The sequence below is a fragment of the Myxine glutinosa genome, chromosome 1, assembly GCF_964187855.1.
Source record: "Myxine glutinosa chromosome 1, kmMyxGlut1.1, whole genome shotgun sequence".
Taxonomy (NCBI): domain Eukaryota; kingdom Metazoa; phylum Chordata; class Myxini; order Myxiniformes; family Myxinidae; genus Myxine; species Myxine glutinosa.
In genome coordinates, this window is record NC_136261.1 from 366,634,016 (window position 1) to 366,652,496 (window position 18,481).

Below are 18,481 nucleotides of genomic sequence, written 5' to 3' on the forward strand. Positions count from 1 at the left end.
CGCTCCCACCTCTTGTTCATATGTGTGTTGTACCGTCCACCAAGCAGTGATGACTCCATCTACATCTCGCTGTCTGATAATATGGACCAACTTCTATCTACTCATCCCAACTCTCTCTTCCTCATATGTGGTGATTTCAACTGTCATCATGCCAGTTGGCTGGGTGTGGGTACCTCTCTCACCAGCCATGACTCCTCAGCAAAGGACTTCTGCGACTCACTGGGACTGACACAATCTGTCAATTTCCCGACCCGGATCTCGGTCAACGGAGCATCTTCTCTTCTGGACTTGGTTATGACTAACTTCCCTGAAAATGTCTGCTGCTCTTCTTCTGCTCCAATCGGATCATCTGATCATGTCCTTGTTAAAGTGGACATCTCTCTGACCATTCTCAGGAGCCTGCTCAGCATCGACGAGTCTGGCATTTCACTCAGGCCAACTGGCACGGTCTTCAAGCAGCCATCAATCATCTGGACTGGTCTCCCATCTCTACCACCTCTGACATCAACTCATCCTGGGAATTCTTCCACAGTAAATTGCTCTCTCTCATGCACAGATTTATCCCATCTCGTCTTCAGTTGTCATACCCTTCCTCCCGTCCATGGTACACGGAATCTTGTGGTGAGGCTGTTGCCCAGAAACAACTTGCCTTCGTCTCCTGGAAAGCAAATCCAACGGAAGGAAATCTCATTTCCTTCAACAAAGCCCGAAACAAGTGTGTGTTGTCCACCCTCAGGAGAGCCAGGAAACAATATCTCTCCGTTCTCAAGACCGAACTCTCTTATCTGTCTCCCTCTTCCAAATCCTGGTGGCGTCTGGTGAAATCTGTTTCTGGTGTTTGTTCCCCCTCCATCCCCTCCCTTACCTCAAACGGCTACACAGCTGACTCCGCACGTGAAAAATCTGAATGCCTCAACTCTGTGTTTGCCTCTAAATCTTGTGTCCCAAACCCATCCCTCTCTGTACCCACCATACCCAGTCGTACCCAGCTGCTCCTGGACTCCGTGTCCTTTCCTCCTGACAAGGTGGAAAAGTTTCTGTCATCCCTCGACTCTGATTCTGTAACTGGACCCGACGGCATCAGCCCACGGGTCCTAAAATCCTGCTCTGCCGCTCTATCTCACCCTCTCTCTGTTCTCTTCACCCTCTCTTTTGCTCAAGGTCAACTGCCATCTGCTTGGAAATCAGGCAACATCACCGCTTTGCACAAAAAGGTGCAAAAACAAATCCTAGCAACTACAGACCAATCAGCTTTCTCCCAATTATCAGCAAAGTCATGGAATCCATCATTGCTTCGGATATGAAATCTTTCCTCTTCTCCAATGGCTTGATCTCTGATCATCAATTTGGTTTCAGTCCAGGCCACTCTACTCTGGACATGCTGCTTCTGCTGTCTCAACAATGGATGGAGGTCCTCAATGCCAAACAGGAAATTAGAGCTGTCTCCCTCGACATATCACGTGCCTTCGATACGGTCTGGCACCCCACTCTGCTCACCAAACTCTCCTCCTTTGGTATCCATGGAAATCTCCACGCATGGCTGGCGGACTTCTTCTCTAGTCGTCGTCAACGTGTGGCCCTGAATGGGTTTCTCTCATCTCCTCTTCCTGTTCAGGCTGGAGTTCCCCAAGGCAGTGTTCTGGGCCCTGTGCTTTTTCTGGTCTTCATCAATGATCTCTCTGACTCTCTTGAAAATCCTCTCTATCTCTTTGCTGATGACTCCACTCTCTGCCGCTCCATTCCTCTTCCCTCAGATCGGCAGTCTGCAGCCTCCTCACTCTCAGAAGACTTGGACAAAATCACAGACTGGTCAAACAAGTGGAACATGTCTTTCAATCCTGACAAATCTCACACTCTTACTATGTCTCTCCGAAAAGATCGACTGGACAACCCTCCCATCTACTTTCTCAACAATCCTCTCCAAGAAGTTCTGTCGCTCAAGCTTTTGGGTCTCACTATCTGCCATGATCTTTCTTGGGAAAACCACATTTCCAAGCTGGCCTCCAAAGCCAGTCGCCGACTGGGCATCCTCCGTCGTGCAAAGTCCTTCCTCGGCACACCTGAGCTCCTCACCACATACAAGGCTTTCATCCGCAGCTCAATGGAATACTGCTCTCCCCTATGGGCCGGTCCTGGCAGTGTCCATATGTTTTATACCTCTCCCACCCCCCCCCCTTCCCATGCCCCCGCCCCTTCCCATGCCCCCCCCCCCAAAGCCCTCACCCTCTCTCAGATCTCCATCTCAGATCTCTCAGATCTCTCACACCTAGCTCGGCTTCACGCTGTTGAAACCAAAGCTTTCAGAATTATTCGAATCTCCCGCGATGAAGCTATCTCTGAGGGCCTTTCACTCTCTCACCGCAGGCAGGTAGGTGGTCTTTCTGTCTTCTACCGACTCCTCTCCGGCCTTGCACCCCCAGCTCTCTCTGTGCTCTGTCCCCCAAATATTCCTACAGGTCGCACAAGATCTGCCAGCAACCCTCTGATGGTTAAACTGCCGAAATCTCGGCTCTCTGCTCACCTTCACTCTTTCATTCCTCTTTTCTCCCGCCTCTGGAACAAACTCCCTCACTCCCTTGAATCCCACTCCTCCCTCCAGGTCTTTAAAACAGCTGTTCACCACCATCTCTTATCTTCCCCCATCCAAAACCTTGATCTTTTCTACCCCCGCTAATTCACCCCAGATCCCCCTTGTTTGAAATTCCAACTTCTTTCCTGGAAGTCCTGGCAGTGTCCATATGTTTTATACCTCTCCCACCCCCCCCCCCCTTCCCATGCCCTCCCCCAAAGCCCTCACCCTCTCTCAGATCTCTCGATGTCTCCATGTCTCTCGGTCCCTGCTCTCAAATGTTGTGTTTGTGTCCTTCCCCCTCTCTCCACATCTTGTCTACCGCTCCCGATGTTATATGTTTTATGTGTCGGTTTGTCTTTCTGTGTGATTAATGTTCGCTCTTTCACGAGCCTCGATCTTGTATACAAAAAAAAAAAAAAAAAAAAACAGAAAAATTACTAAAACCACGGGGGATATGACATTTTATGTCTTTTTCTTCTTGTTTTAACAATTTACTCTCCTCCAAAATTTTCTTAAAAGGATGTTTTTCTTTTTATTCTAAGGCTTGAGTCCATGTCAGACTTTAAATCCGCGAAGACACCGCTCACAGTTCTAGACTTCTCGAAGGAAGAGAAGAATTTGGACGTACTCGTCAAGCTGAATAAGGACTTTCTGGAGAAGATACAGAGTGAGTGAAACAAACTGGACATTCTATGTTTTTGTTGTTTACCAAATCATGGGGCAGGGAAGGGTGTGGTGACAGAGGGTAAAAGCCAACATGCTTTCAGTGGGGCAACAGGTGGATGCAACAAGCAAGGTAATCAACGGAGAGGATAAAAATGAAAGAGGGGAGGAAATATCATAACCTGAAAACCATAAGGCTTGAGAGAGGTCGGGATAACAAGGGTAGAAATATTTGCAGGTAGTGATCGGGGATGACACAATATGCTGGTGCAACATCTACTTGCAGCCCCTGTGAGGAAATTTGGTATTGAATCATCTCTGGAAAGCAGTTCCACAAATCGGATAAAAGATTGTATCGTTACTTGCAGTAAGTTAGATTCCACCTCCAGGAGAGACAGATGTGAAGTGGAGGTGCAAGCTCATGGGATAGATAATTTCTCCATTATGCTATGGGCAAAGCGCCTGCAGGTTGTGTATTTTTCATGGATGACTTTGAACGATGGAGGATAGACTTTGTGCAACTAGATTATGGAGGCCATTTCTATTTGCTTTTGTTATTTGGCCCACCTCACATCTCGTTTTAATTTTGTCTTTTCCTTTTAGCTTGAATTCAGGAAATGAAATCGGTGTGATTGGAAATATCGGTGATGATGCAAATGGGGAGCTAAATACAGTCTACTCCATAAATATTAATTTCCAGAAAATATCACACATAATTCCTTATATACACTTATTTGTAATACAGAATATGCAATTGCACATCATTAATTAAATGATAAAGGAACATTATGGATCAGTAATACAGGACAAACTAGAACAGCACTTGGTACCTCCACCAGGTTGAACAGTTTATGTTTAGTATCCCACTGATGGGCCGGATCTGCATCCGGTCCTAAATAATAATCTAATTGGTTTGTTCTTATCACCTATGCAGCTCATCCACTGGCAAGTTTTGTCATAACTCGTCCACAACTGTTTTAAATATCGTACTACATATCGTTTTGGCCCTATCTTTCAATGGTGAAGAATCACTTTTAAAATGATAGTATCCCGATCCGGATCTGGATCTTCACCAAAATTGAATATATTTGGCCCTGTCACACATCGAACCTCTCTACCAAATTTCGTCCGAATCTGTCAATAACTTTTTGAGATAGCTCATAGTCACACAGACAGCCAGACAGACAGGGGTGCAAACATAACCTCTGTCCGTCCACCTTTTGTGGGGGTGGCCACAAAAAAGTAGAATTGGGAAAACATAAAAACAAAAATGTAGAGTTGAGAAAATGTAAAAACAAAACTGTGGAGTTGGGAAAATGTAAAAACAAAAATGTGGAGTTGGGAAAATGTAAAAACAAAAATGTGGAGTTGGGAAAATGTAAAAACAAAAATGTGGAGTTGGGAAAATGTAAAAACAAAAATGTGGAGTTGGGAAAATGTATAAACATAACTGTGGAGTTGGGAAAATGTAAAAACAAAACTGTGGAGTTGGGAAAATGTAAAAACAAAAATGTGGAGTTGGGAAAATGTAAAAACAAAACTGTGGAGTTGGGAAAATGTAAAAACAAAACTGTGGAGTTGGGAAAATGTAAAAACAAAACTGTGGAGTTGGGAAAATGTAAAAACAAAAATGTGGAGTTGGGAAAATGTAAAAACAAAACTGTGGAGTTGGGAAAATGTAAAAACAAAACTGTGGAGTTGGGAAAATGTAAAAACAAAAATGTGGAGTTGGGAAAATGTAAAAACAAAACTGTGGAGTTGGGAAAATGTAAAAACAAAACTGTGGAGTTGGGAAAATGTAAAAACAAAAATGTGAAGTTGGGAAAATGTAAAAACAAAACTGTGGAGTTGGGAAAATGTAAAAACAAAAATGGGGAGTTGGGAAAATGTAAAAACAAAACTGTGGAGTTGGGAAAATGTAAAAACAAAACTGTGGAGTTGGGAAAATGTAAAAACAAAACTGTGGAGTTGGGAAAATGTAAAAACAAAACTGTGGAGTTGGGAAAATGTAAAAACAAAACTGTGGAGTTGGGAAAATGTAAAAACAAAAATGTGGAGTTGGGAAAATGTAAAAACAAAAATGTGAAGTTGGGAAAATGTAAAAACAAAACTGTGGAGTTGGGAAAATGTAAAAACAAAACTGTGGAGTTGGGAAAATGTAAAAACAAAAATGTGGAGTTGGGAAAATGTAAAAACAAAAACGTGGAGTGGGGAAAATGTAAAAACAAAACTGTGGAGTTGGGAAAATGTAAAAATATATTTCGACTTGGTAAAGGTAATTTTCAAATATAAAGCTTGTTTATTACTTTTCTTTTCTGTCTTATGGATTTTCTTTCTTTCTGTTACATTCTTTCTTTCTATCTTGTGGTGAAAACAAATTATGTCCTCGATTTCAGTGCAGTCGACGGTTCAGTAGAAGCCTCTGGATGAAATGAAAATGAAACGACGCAGTGAGATTTGCTTAATGCGCAATGAAAATAAAATTTTGTTTTGATACAAAATTTATGTTCAATTTTTCTTCCGCCATCTTTATCGTATTAGATATTTAGCTAAAAGGCAACAACAAATTCCGAACATATAAACAAGGGAATTTCACAGCTTATTTTTGTTCATCTTTACTCTCTTCCACAGAAGGGCTGGTCACTTCCTCAGAAGGGTCGGTGAAGCATCCCGAGGTGGTAAAGATGGATCGGATCAAGTTGAGAAGTCTTCGTAAGTTAAGGGAAATGGGGAGGGAGTTCATCCCTCCATTTCACATCATTTCAAATTCCATATTTCTTCCTTTCCATTATTTCCTTTTTTCCTATTACATATCACTTTGTGATATGAAGCATCTTGGCTTCCGGTCCCTCGAGCGACGGGGCTTGCTTCGATCTCTCCACGGCATCAAAGTTTGAGTGTTTTCCCGTTCGTTTCTTTGTCAAATTTCCGCTGCGTATTTTGTTGTGTATGTGTTATTGTGTGTTTCTATTTGGTTTTGGTTTTGTAGTTGTTGCAAATTTGTGTGTAATTAGTCGTTTCTTTGTTTGCGCCTCGTGCGGCCTCCTCGTCTCGACTTGTGCCCCGCCCCCTATATCTCGTTTGTTCTTTCACCTCTGCTCCTGCTTTCTCAAATCCACGTTCTCACTTAGAGACTTTTCCCAGATTGTTTTTCATGGTTTTGTTGAAATATTTATATAAATATGTTTAAACCGCAGCCATGATACTGACGCCGCTCCCCCCCCCCCCCCCCCCAGAATTTCCATGTTTTAAACGTTTCCCAGTGTGTACCCTGGATAAGAATAGGTACGCCGTATCCCTGCGTGTTGTAAGAGGCGACTAAGATGGTTGGCGTCAGGAAGGGCATCCGGCCATAAAAACATTGCCTCAAAAAGAGAACCATGACAATTACAACTACATGTGGGCAGGGTACAGCCCGAAGTGGAGATCGGTTCCTGAGGTTTGGGACATGGAATGTAGGGACAATGACAGGGAGATCAGGAGAAGTGGTGGAAGTATTGGTCAGAAGAAGTGCACATATGTTGTGTGCAAGAGACGAGATGGAAGGGAAGTGGTGTGAGAATGGTGAAGGGTAGGCAGGGACAGAAATACAAGTTTGTGTGGCAAGGGTGCCCGGAGGGCGTGAATGGTGTTGGTGTCCTGTTTTCTGAGGAGTTTGTAGACAGTGTGGTGAGTGTGACTAGAGTGAGTGATAGGTTGATGATGGTGAAAATGATGATTGGAAAGCTCTTGATGAACGTCATCTCGGGATATGCTCCGCAGGTTGGTCGGAGCGATGAAGAGAAGGACAAGTTCTGGTGTGCGATAGAGAAGCTGATGGAAAACGTGAAAGATGAGGAAGTTGTTGTGGTAGGAGGAGACCTAAATGGACATGTGGGAAGGAGTATGGATGGTTTTGACGAAGTTCATGGGGGTTACGGATATGGTGTGAGAAATGGAGAAGGTGAAAGGATTTTGGAGTTTGCTGATGGAGCTGATTTGTTGATTTGTAATACTCAGTTCCAGAAAGAGGATAATAAGCTTGTTACATACACGTCAGGTGGGTCGACGACAACCGTTGACTACCTGATGGTGCGTAGGCGAGATAGGGGGCACCTCCGGGACACAAAGGTGATCCCGGGGGAGGAGGCTGTTTCACAGCACCACTTGGTTGTCTGCGACGTAAGGGTGAAAGGTGTGAGGAGAGCTCGGCGGGTGAAGTACCAACCGAGAATGAAGGTGTGGAGGTTGAAAGAGGTGACAGTAAGGGAGGCATTAAAAGAGAGGCTGAGTAGGGTCGAGGACGATGTGGTTGAGCTTGAAAGTGGTTGGATGTCAATGAAAGCTAGTCTGTTGGGAGCCGTTGGTGAGGTATGTGGATGGACAAAAGGACCACCGAGGCACTCGGAAACATGGTGGTGGGATGATGAAGTTGAAAAGAGGATTGACGAGAAGAGGAAGAAGTTCAAGGAGTGGCAGAAGGCGAAGGGTACGGGAGCAGAAACAGCAGAGCATGAAAGTTATAAGGCAGCCAGGAAGGCTGCAAAGAAAGAGGTAGCAAAGGCGCAGGAGGCATGTAGGAAAATGTTCGGAGAACGCTTGGATTCGGAAGAGGGTCAGAAAGCAGTATTCAGGATTGCAAAGCAGATAGCGAAAGAGAGGTGTGATGTGATGGGGGTGAGTTGCTTGAAGGATGAAGTCGGACAAATCGTTGTTGACCCAGATGGAATTAAAGGAAGATGGAAAAGATATATGGAAATGCTGTTGAATACAGAGAATGAATGGGATGGCAACATAGAGAGTAACCCAGTTTTAGGACCGGCAGAGAAGATAACTGAGAAGGAAGTTGAGGAAGCGATAAAAGCAATGAAGGGTAGAAAAGCGGGAGGGCCGACGGGAGTTGTGGGAGATATGTTGAAGGCAGCAGGAAGTTGGGGTGTGAAGAGAATGACAGAGATCTGTAATCTGGTGGTGAAAGAAGGCCGCATTCCAGTGGATTGGGAACTGAGTACCCTCGTCCCTCTATACAAGGGGAAAGGTGACCCTCTGGAGTGTGGCTCGTACCGAGCGATAAAGTTATTGGAGCATGGAATGAAGGTATTGGAAAGGGTGTTGGAGAGGAGGATGAGGAAGAAAGTGAAGATCGACGAAATGCAGTTTGGATTCATGCCAGGAAGAGGAACGACAGACGCGCTTTTCATTGTGAGGCAGTTGCAGGAGAAGTACATGGAGAAGAGGAAGAAGTTGTTTCTTGGGTTTGTTGATCTGGAGAAAGCATTCGATCGGGTTCCACGCAAAGTATTGACATGGGCATTGAGGAAGTTAGGAGTGGAGGAATGGTTGATCAGAGTAGTGATGGCAATGTACAAAAGAGCGCGCACAGCTGTAAGGACGAAGGACGGGAACAGTGGTGAGTTTGAGGTGAAGGTGAGAGTGCATCAGGGGTCGGTACTAAGTCCACTACTATTTGTAGCTGTGATGGAGGTGCTGGCTCAGAACGTAAAGGAGGGTTTACCGTGGGAGTTGTTGTATGCAGATGATCTGGTGTTGATTGCGGAAAGTATGGATGGACTGAAGGAAAAGATGAACACGTGGAAGGAATGTATGGAGACAAAAGGTCTGAAGGTGAATATCGGAAAGACGAAGGTGATGGCAAGTGGTAAAGCATGTGGTGAGGTGGAAAGAACTGGGAAGTGGCCCTGTGCTGTGTGTAGGAAGGGTGTCGGAGTGAACTCCATTCAGTGTACAATGTGCGCTGAGTGGGTTCATAAAAAATGTAGTGGTCTAAGAGGGTCATTAACCAGTGTGGCAGCTACATTCAAATGTAAGGTGTGCACAGAGGGAGCTGCAGATGGAGGAAATGTTGAGTTGGATCTTGGAGACGGCGTGAAGCTGGAAGGTGTGAAAACATTTTGCTACCTCGGAGACATGCTGAATGGAGAAGGTGGATCAGACTCGGCAACGGTTGCTCGAGTGAGATGTGCATGGAAGAAGTTTCGGGAATTGAGTGGCGTGCTGATGATGAGGGGAGTGTCGTTGAAGCTGAAGGGAAAGGTGTATGCTGCATGTGTGAGAAGCGTTATGATTTATGGGAGCGAGACATGGGTAATGAACGTAGAACAGCAACGAAGGTTGGAAAGGGTGGAAATGCGAATGGTTCGACGGATGTGCGGAGTATCGTTGAGAGAGAGGAAGACAAATGATGAATTGCGAAAGATGATGGGAATAGAGCCTGTGGTTGATGCTGTGAAGAGGAACAGGTTGAGATGGTTTGGTCATGTGTTGAGGAAGGATGAAAGTGACTGGTTGAGAAGAGTGATGGAAATGAATGTAGAAGGAAGTAGAAGACGGGGAAGACCGAGAAAGACTTGGCTAAAGATGGTGGAAGAAGAAATGCGGGCAAGGAGGTTAACAAGGAGAGATGCAGAAAATAGGGCAAAATGGAGAAGATTGTCATGGGGACCGCAAGGCTAACCCCCGCTCTAGCAGGGAAAATGGCCTTAAAATGCATGTTGTTGTGTTGTTGTATATCACTTTATATTTTCTTTCACTATATCTCACTTAGTTATTTTCCAACTCGATTTTCCCTCCTGTCAAGTGTCACAAGACCCAAAGGTTCTTTAATTGAACAATGTCCAACCAGCAGGTGGGTATTGGCCAAACTTGTGTTTATTTCACAAATAAAGCAAAAGCGATAAACGTAGCACTCTGGAACAGCATCACAGACGTTAAAACAACTGATTAATCCCTTGTCTCCTCCCCTTTTCGTGCTCTGTCTCTCTTACTAACGCTTTAATCAGAACAAGAACCTTCATGACAATTACGAGTTAATTCTATGAACAGAAGTTGGTAGAAATTGCTCGTTTATCTCAGAGAGTTTACAAACTAGAAGGAACAACATAGTTCCCGATCTCTCACATAAACATCTCACCTCGGCAAACATTGCAGAATTGAATATAATAAACAATTCGTTACAAATCTATTGCTCTTTCTCACCTTTTCCTCTTGCCTTCCCACAAATGGTCTCCCTTATAATTTTATTGAACTACTTATTTCTGTTCTGACCTCCATTACCTTAATATTGCAGAGATGCTTAATGCTTATGTTTCGGAATGTCCATATATGGTGTGTTCACCTGTTAAATCCAAATACGCTTGAAAAGAGAGACTTGTGTAAGTTCAAATATCACTCCATCAATGTCTAATGTCTTGATTGGAGAACCTTCTGGGTTGATACAAGTAATACTTTCACGGATTGGGTTACAGAGGGGAGGAACATAAATCGATGTGTGTGAACAGAAGGAATGAAATTCCTGTCCAAAATCGGGAGATTTCTCAGGAAATATAATTTTGTGTCAGGTGCCGTGAAACAGAGGGTGGGGAAAAACACAAGATTAACCACCACTCTACCGCCGACCCCACAACCCCTCATGAGTTGGAGTGAAGGGGTGACCATCTTGCCTTCTCTGATTCGAATGTACCTTTACATAGCGTTGGTGCTGCTGAAACAGTTTCTTGGCAAGGGTTGCACTTTTATTTTTATTTTTTTATTTTTTTTGTATACTGAATCGAGGCTCGTGAAAGAGCTAACATTTATTTCACAAACAAATCAACCAGACAAACCAAATATATAAAAAGAGGGAGCGGAATACAAGATGGGGAGAGAAGGGGAAGCACACAAACATAACATTTGAGAGCAGGGAGATGTGTGGGACGGAGAGGGCTTGGGGGGAGGAGGCGTGGGAAGGGGGGGGGGGGGGAGAAGTATAAAACACAAGGACACCAAGGACTTCCCGGACAGAAGTTGGTATTTCAAAAAAGTGGATTTGGGGTGAAATTAGCGGGGGTAGAAAAGATCAAGGTTTTGGATGGGGGAAGATAAGAGATGGTGGTGAACAGCTGTTTTAAAGACCTGGAGGTTGGAGTGGGATTGAAGAGAGTGAGGGAGTTTGTTCCAGAGGCCGGAGAAAAGAGGAATGAAGGAGTGAAGGTGAGCAGAGAATCTTGATTTTGGCAGTTTAACCATAAGAGGGTTGCAGGCAGATCTTGTGCGACCTGTAGGAATATTTGGGGGGCAGAGCCCAGAGAGAGCTGGGGGGGGGGGGGAAGGGGGAAAGGCCAGAGAGGAGTCGGTAGAAGACGGAAAGACCACCAACCTGCCTGCGGTGAGTGAATGAAAGGCCCTTGGAGTTAGCTTCATCGCGGGAGATTCCAATGATTCTGAACGCTTTGGTTTCAACAGCGTGAAGACGAGCTAGGTGTGAGGCAGGAGCACCAGCCCAGAGGGGAGAGCAGTATTCCATTGAGCTGCGGATGAAAGCCTTGTATGTGGTGAGGAGCTCAGGTGTGCCAAGGAAGGACTTCGCACGACGGAGGATGCCCAGTCAGCGACTGGCTTTGGAGGCCAGATTTGAAATGTGGTTTTCCCAGGAAAGATCATGGCAGATAGTGAGACCCAAAAGCTTGAGTGACAGAACTTCTTGGAGAGGATTATTCAGAAAGTAGATGGGAGGGTTGTCCAGTCGGTCTTTTTGGAGAGACATCGTAAGAGTGTGAGATTTGTCAGGATTGAAAGACATGTTCCACTTGTTTGACCAGTCTGTGATTTTGTCCAGGTCTGCAGAGAGTGAGGAGGCTGCAGACTGCCGATCTGAGGGATGAGGAATGGAGCGACAGAGAGTAGAGTCATCAGCAAAGAGATAGAGTGGATTTTCAAGAGAGTCAGAGAGATCATTGATGAAGACCAGAAAAAGCACAGGGCCCAGAACACTGCCTTGGGGAACTCCAGCCTGAACAGGAAGAGGAGATGAGAGAAACCCATTCAGGGCCACACGTTGACTACGACTAGAGAGGAAGTCCGCCAGCCATGCGTGGAGATTTCCATGGATACCAAAGGAGGAGAGTTTGGTGAGCAGAGCGGGGTGCCAAACCGTATCGAAGGCATGTGATATGTCAAGGGAGACAGCTCTAATTTCCTGTTTGGCATTGAGGACCTCCATCCATTGTTGAGAAAACAGAAGCAGCATGTCCAGAGTAGAGTGACCAGGTCTGAAACGAAATTGATGATCAGAGATCAAGCCATTGGAGAAGAGGAAAGATTTCATATTCGAAGCAATGATGGATTCCATGACTTTGCTGATAATTGGGAGAAGGCTGATTGGTCTGTAGTTGCAAGGACTGTTTTTGCACCTTTTTTGTGCAAAGCGGTGATGTTGGCTGTTTTCCAAACAGATGGCACTGGATGGTTTGCCATTGCCTTCCCAGTAGTTGTTGGGGCAGGAATTTGCAATTTGGCCGTGGTGCCTGCGATAGCTCACCTACTCTTCGCGAAGGGCATCGTGGGATATTTAACGTCCAGCAACTAATGTCGGCAGAAGAGACGCCTTTTACCATCCATCCGAGGGATGGCACAGGCATTGATGAAACGCCCTGCCTGTGTAACACTGGGGGGTAACAGTTTATAGTTGGGCTGAGATTTGAGCCCAAACCTGACAGCTTCAAAGAGTGTGGGTACATCTCCGTTAGCCTGCCAGACCCATCTTGCCTTCCTTTCCTCTATTAAGCAGTCTAATTGAATGTCTGACTTTAAATCAAGAGGGTACCTGCATACAGTGGAGTCATCCCTCAAACGTTTCATTTGGAGAAAAGATAATTCAATCCATTTTTTTTCCTTTGCTCGCTTTATAGGCCGAGACTTGGTCCTGGCAGATTGTTAATCCGTGGAGCTCCACCGACCGCATTTCTACAAAGCTGTTGATTGTTGAAGTAAAATGGAGTGATAGCCGCGTGGTCTCTCTGTAGAGCCAAAGTAAACGTGTCGGACTGTTAAGGTTTGGGTTCAGGTTCGGATGAAATTGTTTATTGACACATTTATGGTGACTGACGAGATTTGTATTTTCACCAAATTAGGGAGGGTAAAGGCTACAACTTCGGCCTGCCTGACATTGCTGAGCGAGTGTTTCCGACAAATGGTAGAGTCTTCCGCGAAGTGAGGTCCAAGTTTTTCCAAACAACAATGGGATCACTGATACCCAGGAACGAGATAGATCCCATTGTACTGCTTTGACGGACATCAGCCTCAAAGGAGAGCACGAAGGTAGAACACCATTAAGGGGTATACATTCTTTGTGACTATGAATAAAGTCTACCTGCCAGCGAGATGTTACATTTACAGGTGAGAAGCTCACTTGCTCCAGGGAATTGTCTGTATGCCTGTAAGGTCAAGGGGGGTATAGATCAGGGAGGGAGGGAATGGGAACTCCAGCCTTTTAACGAAATACCTGATATTGGCGTTCTGCATGATCATGAGCCGTGTCCATGTCAACTCTTTACTTCATATGTGAAGGGACATTGCAAGAACATCTTCCTGTCTTTTGACCAGTTACCACCATGATATATAAGATGGAGAAATAACTGAAAGATGTCATCTCGGGCAAAGCTGGATGTTATTTTTATCTTCTCCGGAGAGAAAAACCTCCTGCAAACAAACATTTGGAAGCACCATTCTTGCATCAACCTAATCTGAAAGTGATAAGGCTCCACAAGTAGTTTTCCCATGACAAGTGCTCTAAAAACAAAACATTACAGACATTGTCAGTACCAGGAATTGTCCCTGTTCCAGGATGCATGTGTTCTTACAGCAACCTCCTCCTGGTTAAACCGATTGCCACTGATTCTGGTAACCTCTTTCTGTTTAAATCACTAAACCACCTCCCCCCCCCCCCCTCCTTCATGCCCTTGATCCCTGTCACGAGCCAATTTATACATCACCTTCCTCAAACCATCCTCTTCCAACTTGCTGTACACCTCATCTTCCCTATCATTCCTAGACTCATCAACAGCTCTCATGTCTGCCTTCTTCTTCCGCCCATACAGGTGCAGCAACCCTGCACACAGCTGCGTCCTCCTAGCCTTGATCTTCCAAACCTCCTTTTTCACCAACTGCCTTCGCTACTTCCTCCGTCCACCATACCTGGTTTCTATCCCTTGACGATGCACCCTTTCCTGACGTCCTTCCACTCAACACTTCTGCAATTCCCCTGAATGCCTCTCCGTACTTCTTCCACTCCTCCAAACCTTCAGCTTCTTCACTAAGTTGCTCATACCTGGTCCTCACCCTCTCCTTGTACTCTGCGGCGACGTTTCCCCTACACTTCCCCCACCGAATAACCTTCCAAAACCCTGCTCTTAACCTCCATTCTTTTCTTCATCCTCACCACAAACACCACAGGCTTCAGCTTGGTGGTAACATGCTGTCCCACCACTGCCTTGCAATCCTTAACTCTCCTCAACTGTCACTTCCTTACCACTACCAAATCCAGTTCTGTTCTGTGCTGTCCACTCCCATAGGTAATCTTGTGGCTTTCACGCTTTTGAAAGAATGAACCAGCTATGGCCATTCCATTCCTCAACACCAGCTTGACCCTCTCTATTCCTTGTCCCCATCTAAATTTACCAACACATCACACATTTTACCAACATTTTACCAACATTTTACCAACACAACCAACACATTTACCAACACACCAACACATCACACACAACACATTTTACCACTTCACCCGGCTCTGCTACTCCCACATGCACGTTAAAGTCCTCCGCAATGCACAGCATCACCTCCATCTCAACCATTCCCATCGTCCTCTCCTGTGCGTCACTGAATTCCTGCTTCTCCGTCCTAGACCTTCCCGTTTGTGGCCTATATACTGACATAACACACACAATTTGCCTCTATCACCACCCATGCCATAACTATCCATCCCTCCCAACTTTGCACTCTGACCACCTGCTTGCTGATCTCTTCCGATACTATTATTCCTCCGCCATTACTCCTTCTATCCCCACCCATGTGCAACTGCTTATGTCTCCTACCAATGTCCTAGCCCTGTCTCCTTTCCATCTCATCTCCTGCTCACATAACACTTCCAACCTCTTCTGCATCATCTCTACCACCTCAACCCTTCTTCCCCTTTCCCCCTCCCACCCCCCCCCCCCCCAATTGATCCCACATTCAAACTACCTAGCCGAACATCACTTCTGAAACGCTGCCTACCTGGCAGAGCAAGTACCATCTTGATTAGTTTGGGACACTCAGGTCATATATCAGCAACGCTGCCCTGACTGACCTGCTGGACCTCCTACCCTAGACTGTAAAACATATACAAACAAGAAAATGAGCAATCAGAGATTGCAAACCCTCGCCAGGATGTATTTCAGTGGTTTTTTACGGCTTTTGTGTTAAAACAAATATGACGGCCGAACCACGTGACCGATGACGTCATCATTATTTTTTTCTAAACTAATTTATTCCTAGATTATGCTCAAGAAATTTCATCTTGATTGGATGAAGTTTTGTACCTGTCGAATTATTACGTCATAATGGAGGCACCTATGACATCATCATTAACGTATTTTATTCCCCATGGAGAGTTCTTTACAATGAGCCACGTCTCAATTTTTTCTATTCAGCGCTTTCCGAGATATAAAGGTGCAAATTTTTTCGATTTTTCCAAGATGGCGGCCGAACCACGTGACCTATGACATCATAATTATCATTAAAAAATTCTCCAGGTGGAGTTGCACCTATGGTGAAAATTTAATGTCAATCGGACCAACGGTTGCAGAGAAAATCATTTATTCGGTGCGGCCAAACAGACAAACAAACAAACAGACAAACAGACGGACTCAAATGCAATACCCTCTCCTCTGGCGAGGGTAGTAAATAAATTGGAGGTGGTGGGTATTTGTTGTCTAATCAGAAAAGGTATACATGACGAATTCAAAGTTGTGTGTTGCAGTGGAGATTGGAAAGTATAAATAAATAATTCAAAGGTCCATAATGGAGATGGAAAAGTTTATATAAATAAATAATTCAAGTTGGTATGTAGGTGTTGGAGATGGTAAAGTTTATATAAATAAATAATGCAAAGTTGTGTTGGAAGTATGTCAAGAGGAGGATTTTGTACTGGATTCTCTGGGGGATGGGGAGCCAGTGAAGCTTGTAAAGGACGGGGGTGATGTGGTCACGGGTCTGGGAATGGGTGAGTAGACGGGCAGCAGAGTTCTGAATGTATTGGAGTTTATTGGTGATTATTGAGGGTGAACCATAGAGGAGGCTGTTGCAGTAGTCCAGACGGGACGTGATGAAGGCGTGGATGAGGGTTTCTGCAGCCGTGGAGGAGAGGGATGAGCGGAGACGGGCGATGTTTTTCAGGTGAAAGAAGGCTGTCTTTGTGATCTGTTTAGTGTATTTGTCGAAGGAGAGGGTTTGGTCAAAGATGACGCCAAGATTCCGGATGTGAGGGGAGGTGGCTACTGGGATACCGTCGATGTTGAGGGCAAAGTTATGGGTGGATTTGGTGAGCGTTTTTGGGCCAATGATGATTATTTCAAATTTATCATAGTTAAGTTTGAGGAAGTTGATTTGAAGCCAGGATTTTATTTCAGTGATGCAGTTTGTCAGGATAGAGTGGGTGTCGGTGGAGACGGACTTGGTGGAGATGAAAAGCTGGATGTCATCGGCAAAGCAGTGGAATTGGAGACCATGACGGCGGATTAAGTGACCGAAGGGGGACAGGTAAAGGATGAAGAGGAGGGGGCTGAGAACTGAACCTTGGGGGACACCTTGGGGGAGGGGAGCAGTGGGGGATTTGCAGTTATTGATCGAGATGAACTGGCGTCTGTCAGAGAGGTATGATTTAATCCAAGAGAGGGCAGTGCCGGTAACGTTAAAGGTGGATTCAAGTCGGGTGAGGAGGATGGTGTGATCGATGGTGTCAAAGGCGGCGCTGAGGTCGAGGAGGACGAGAATGTTGAGGTTGCCAGCGTCAGAGGAGAGGAGAAGGTCGTTGGTGATTTTGAGGAGAGCAGTTTCAGTACTGTGGTTGGAGCGGAATCCGGATTGGAATGTTTCATACAGGTTATTGGCAGAGAGGTGATGTTTGAGTTGAGTGGCTACAGCGCGTTCCAAAACTTTTGACAGAAAGGGTAGGTTGGAGATGGGTCTGAAGTTGTTTAGGGTGTCAGGGTTTAGACCAGGTTTTTTTAGAATGGGGGTAACAGCAGCAATTTTGAGGGAAGGTGGGACGATGCCTGTAGACAGGGAGGAGTTTATTGTTGCAATGATAAGTGGGGAGAGAGCAGGGAGGGAGGCCTTGTTGTTGGAATAAATGTTTATTTTGCAGGTTTTATGTGGATAAGTGTGATTCCCAAATGCTATTTAAAAAATGAGATAAATGTGATTGTTTTTGTCCGCTTGTCTAACAATGTCCGCGAACCCTTCTCTTGTCCGCAGATGGGCAGACCCCGAGTCTGGACCCAAACACTGCACTTCCGGCGATCGTGATCTCCCAGGATCTCAGGACGGCGACTCTAACCGAGACCGAACATCCGTACCCGGAACACCCTGATCGGTTTTATTTTCATCCACAAGTTCTTTCCACCGAGAGTTTCTCCTCAGGTCGTCACTACTGGGAGGTCGATGTGAATTTGAGTCGTTATTTCAAAATCGGAATCTGTTGTAACTCGATGGGGAGGAAAGGGCCAGGGAATGCGTGCAGGTTGGGAGAGAATCCCAAGTCTTGGTGTATACGGAAATTCAAAAGCCAATACACAGCATGGCACAACAATCAATGGACCTTCCTGTTTGTGCCGGGGAATCCTGAACGGTTTGGGTTCTTGTTGGATTGCGAGGCGGGAGAGTTTAAGTGTTTCGCGGACTCGCATGTCCTGCACGTGTTCAGGGGGGACTTCACGGACCACGTTAAACCCGCGTTTGGAATTTATGCTGCTGGTGAGTCGATCCAGTTTTGCTCCTTTTGATGATTTTGTTCATTCCGTTCACTTCGTGATGAAAGATTATTATGAATCTTGGGTCAAAATGAATAAAATAATTTACTTGTGTTTGACGATTTGATTACTGAGTGTTTTTTTTTTTTTTTTGTATACATAGTCTAGGCTCGTGGAAGAGCTCGTACGTACCCTGAACGGATCAGGACGTAACGGACAAAAACAGGACGCAAAACAAGCACGCATGGGGTGAAGAAGATGGACACAGAAGAAACGGACAAAGTGAAGGTTATTTTGGCTTAAAATCAATAAAATAATTTATTTGTGCATATCGCTGTGATTACTGATTCGTGTTTGTTTTATAATAAATTTTATTTAAATCGATAAGTTAATTTTTTTCCTTGATGTGAAATGAGCTTTATCCCAAACTCTACACTCTCACATTATAATATGGATTCTTCCTTTTATTCAAATCTACGTT

General features: G+C 45.0%; 1 protein-coding gene across 5 annotated transcripts in view; it reads left to right on the top strand.

The window, feature by feature from the left end:
- LOC137413399 (E3 ubiquitin/ISG15 ligase TRIM25) overlaps positions 1–18,119 on the top strand; it is an 81,832-nt gene extending 63,713 nt beyond the window's left edge. For 3 of the 5 annotated variants that reach the window (XM_078770054.1, XM_078770058.1, XM_078770059.1), the window contains exons 6-8: positions 3,115–3,239; positions 5,867–5,947; positions 17,507–18,119. In XM_078770054.1, coding sequence (XP_078626180.1) covers positions 3,115–3,239; positions 5,867–5,947; positions 17,507–18,033 — 733 coding nt within the window. In that variant the 3' untranslated portion in view covers positions 18,034–18,119. The remainder of the gene's footprint in view (positions 1–3,114; positions 3,240–5,866; positions 5,948–17,506) is intronic. The other 2 variants (XM_078770055.1, XM_078770057.1) reach the window with 2 other exon arrangements.
- Positions 18,120–18,481: the final 362 nt, after the last annotated feature.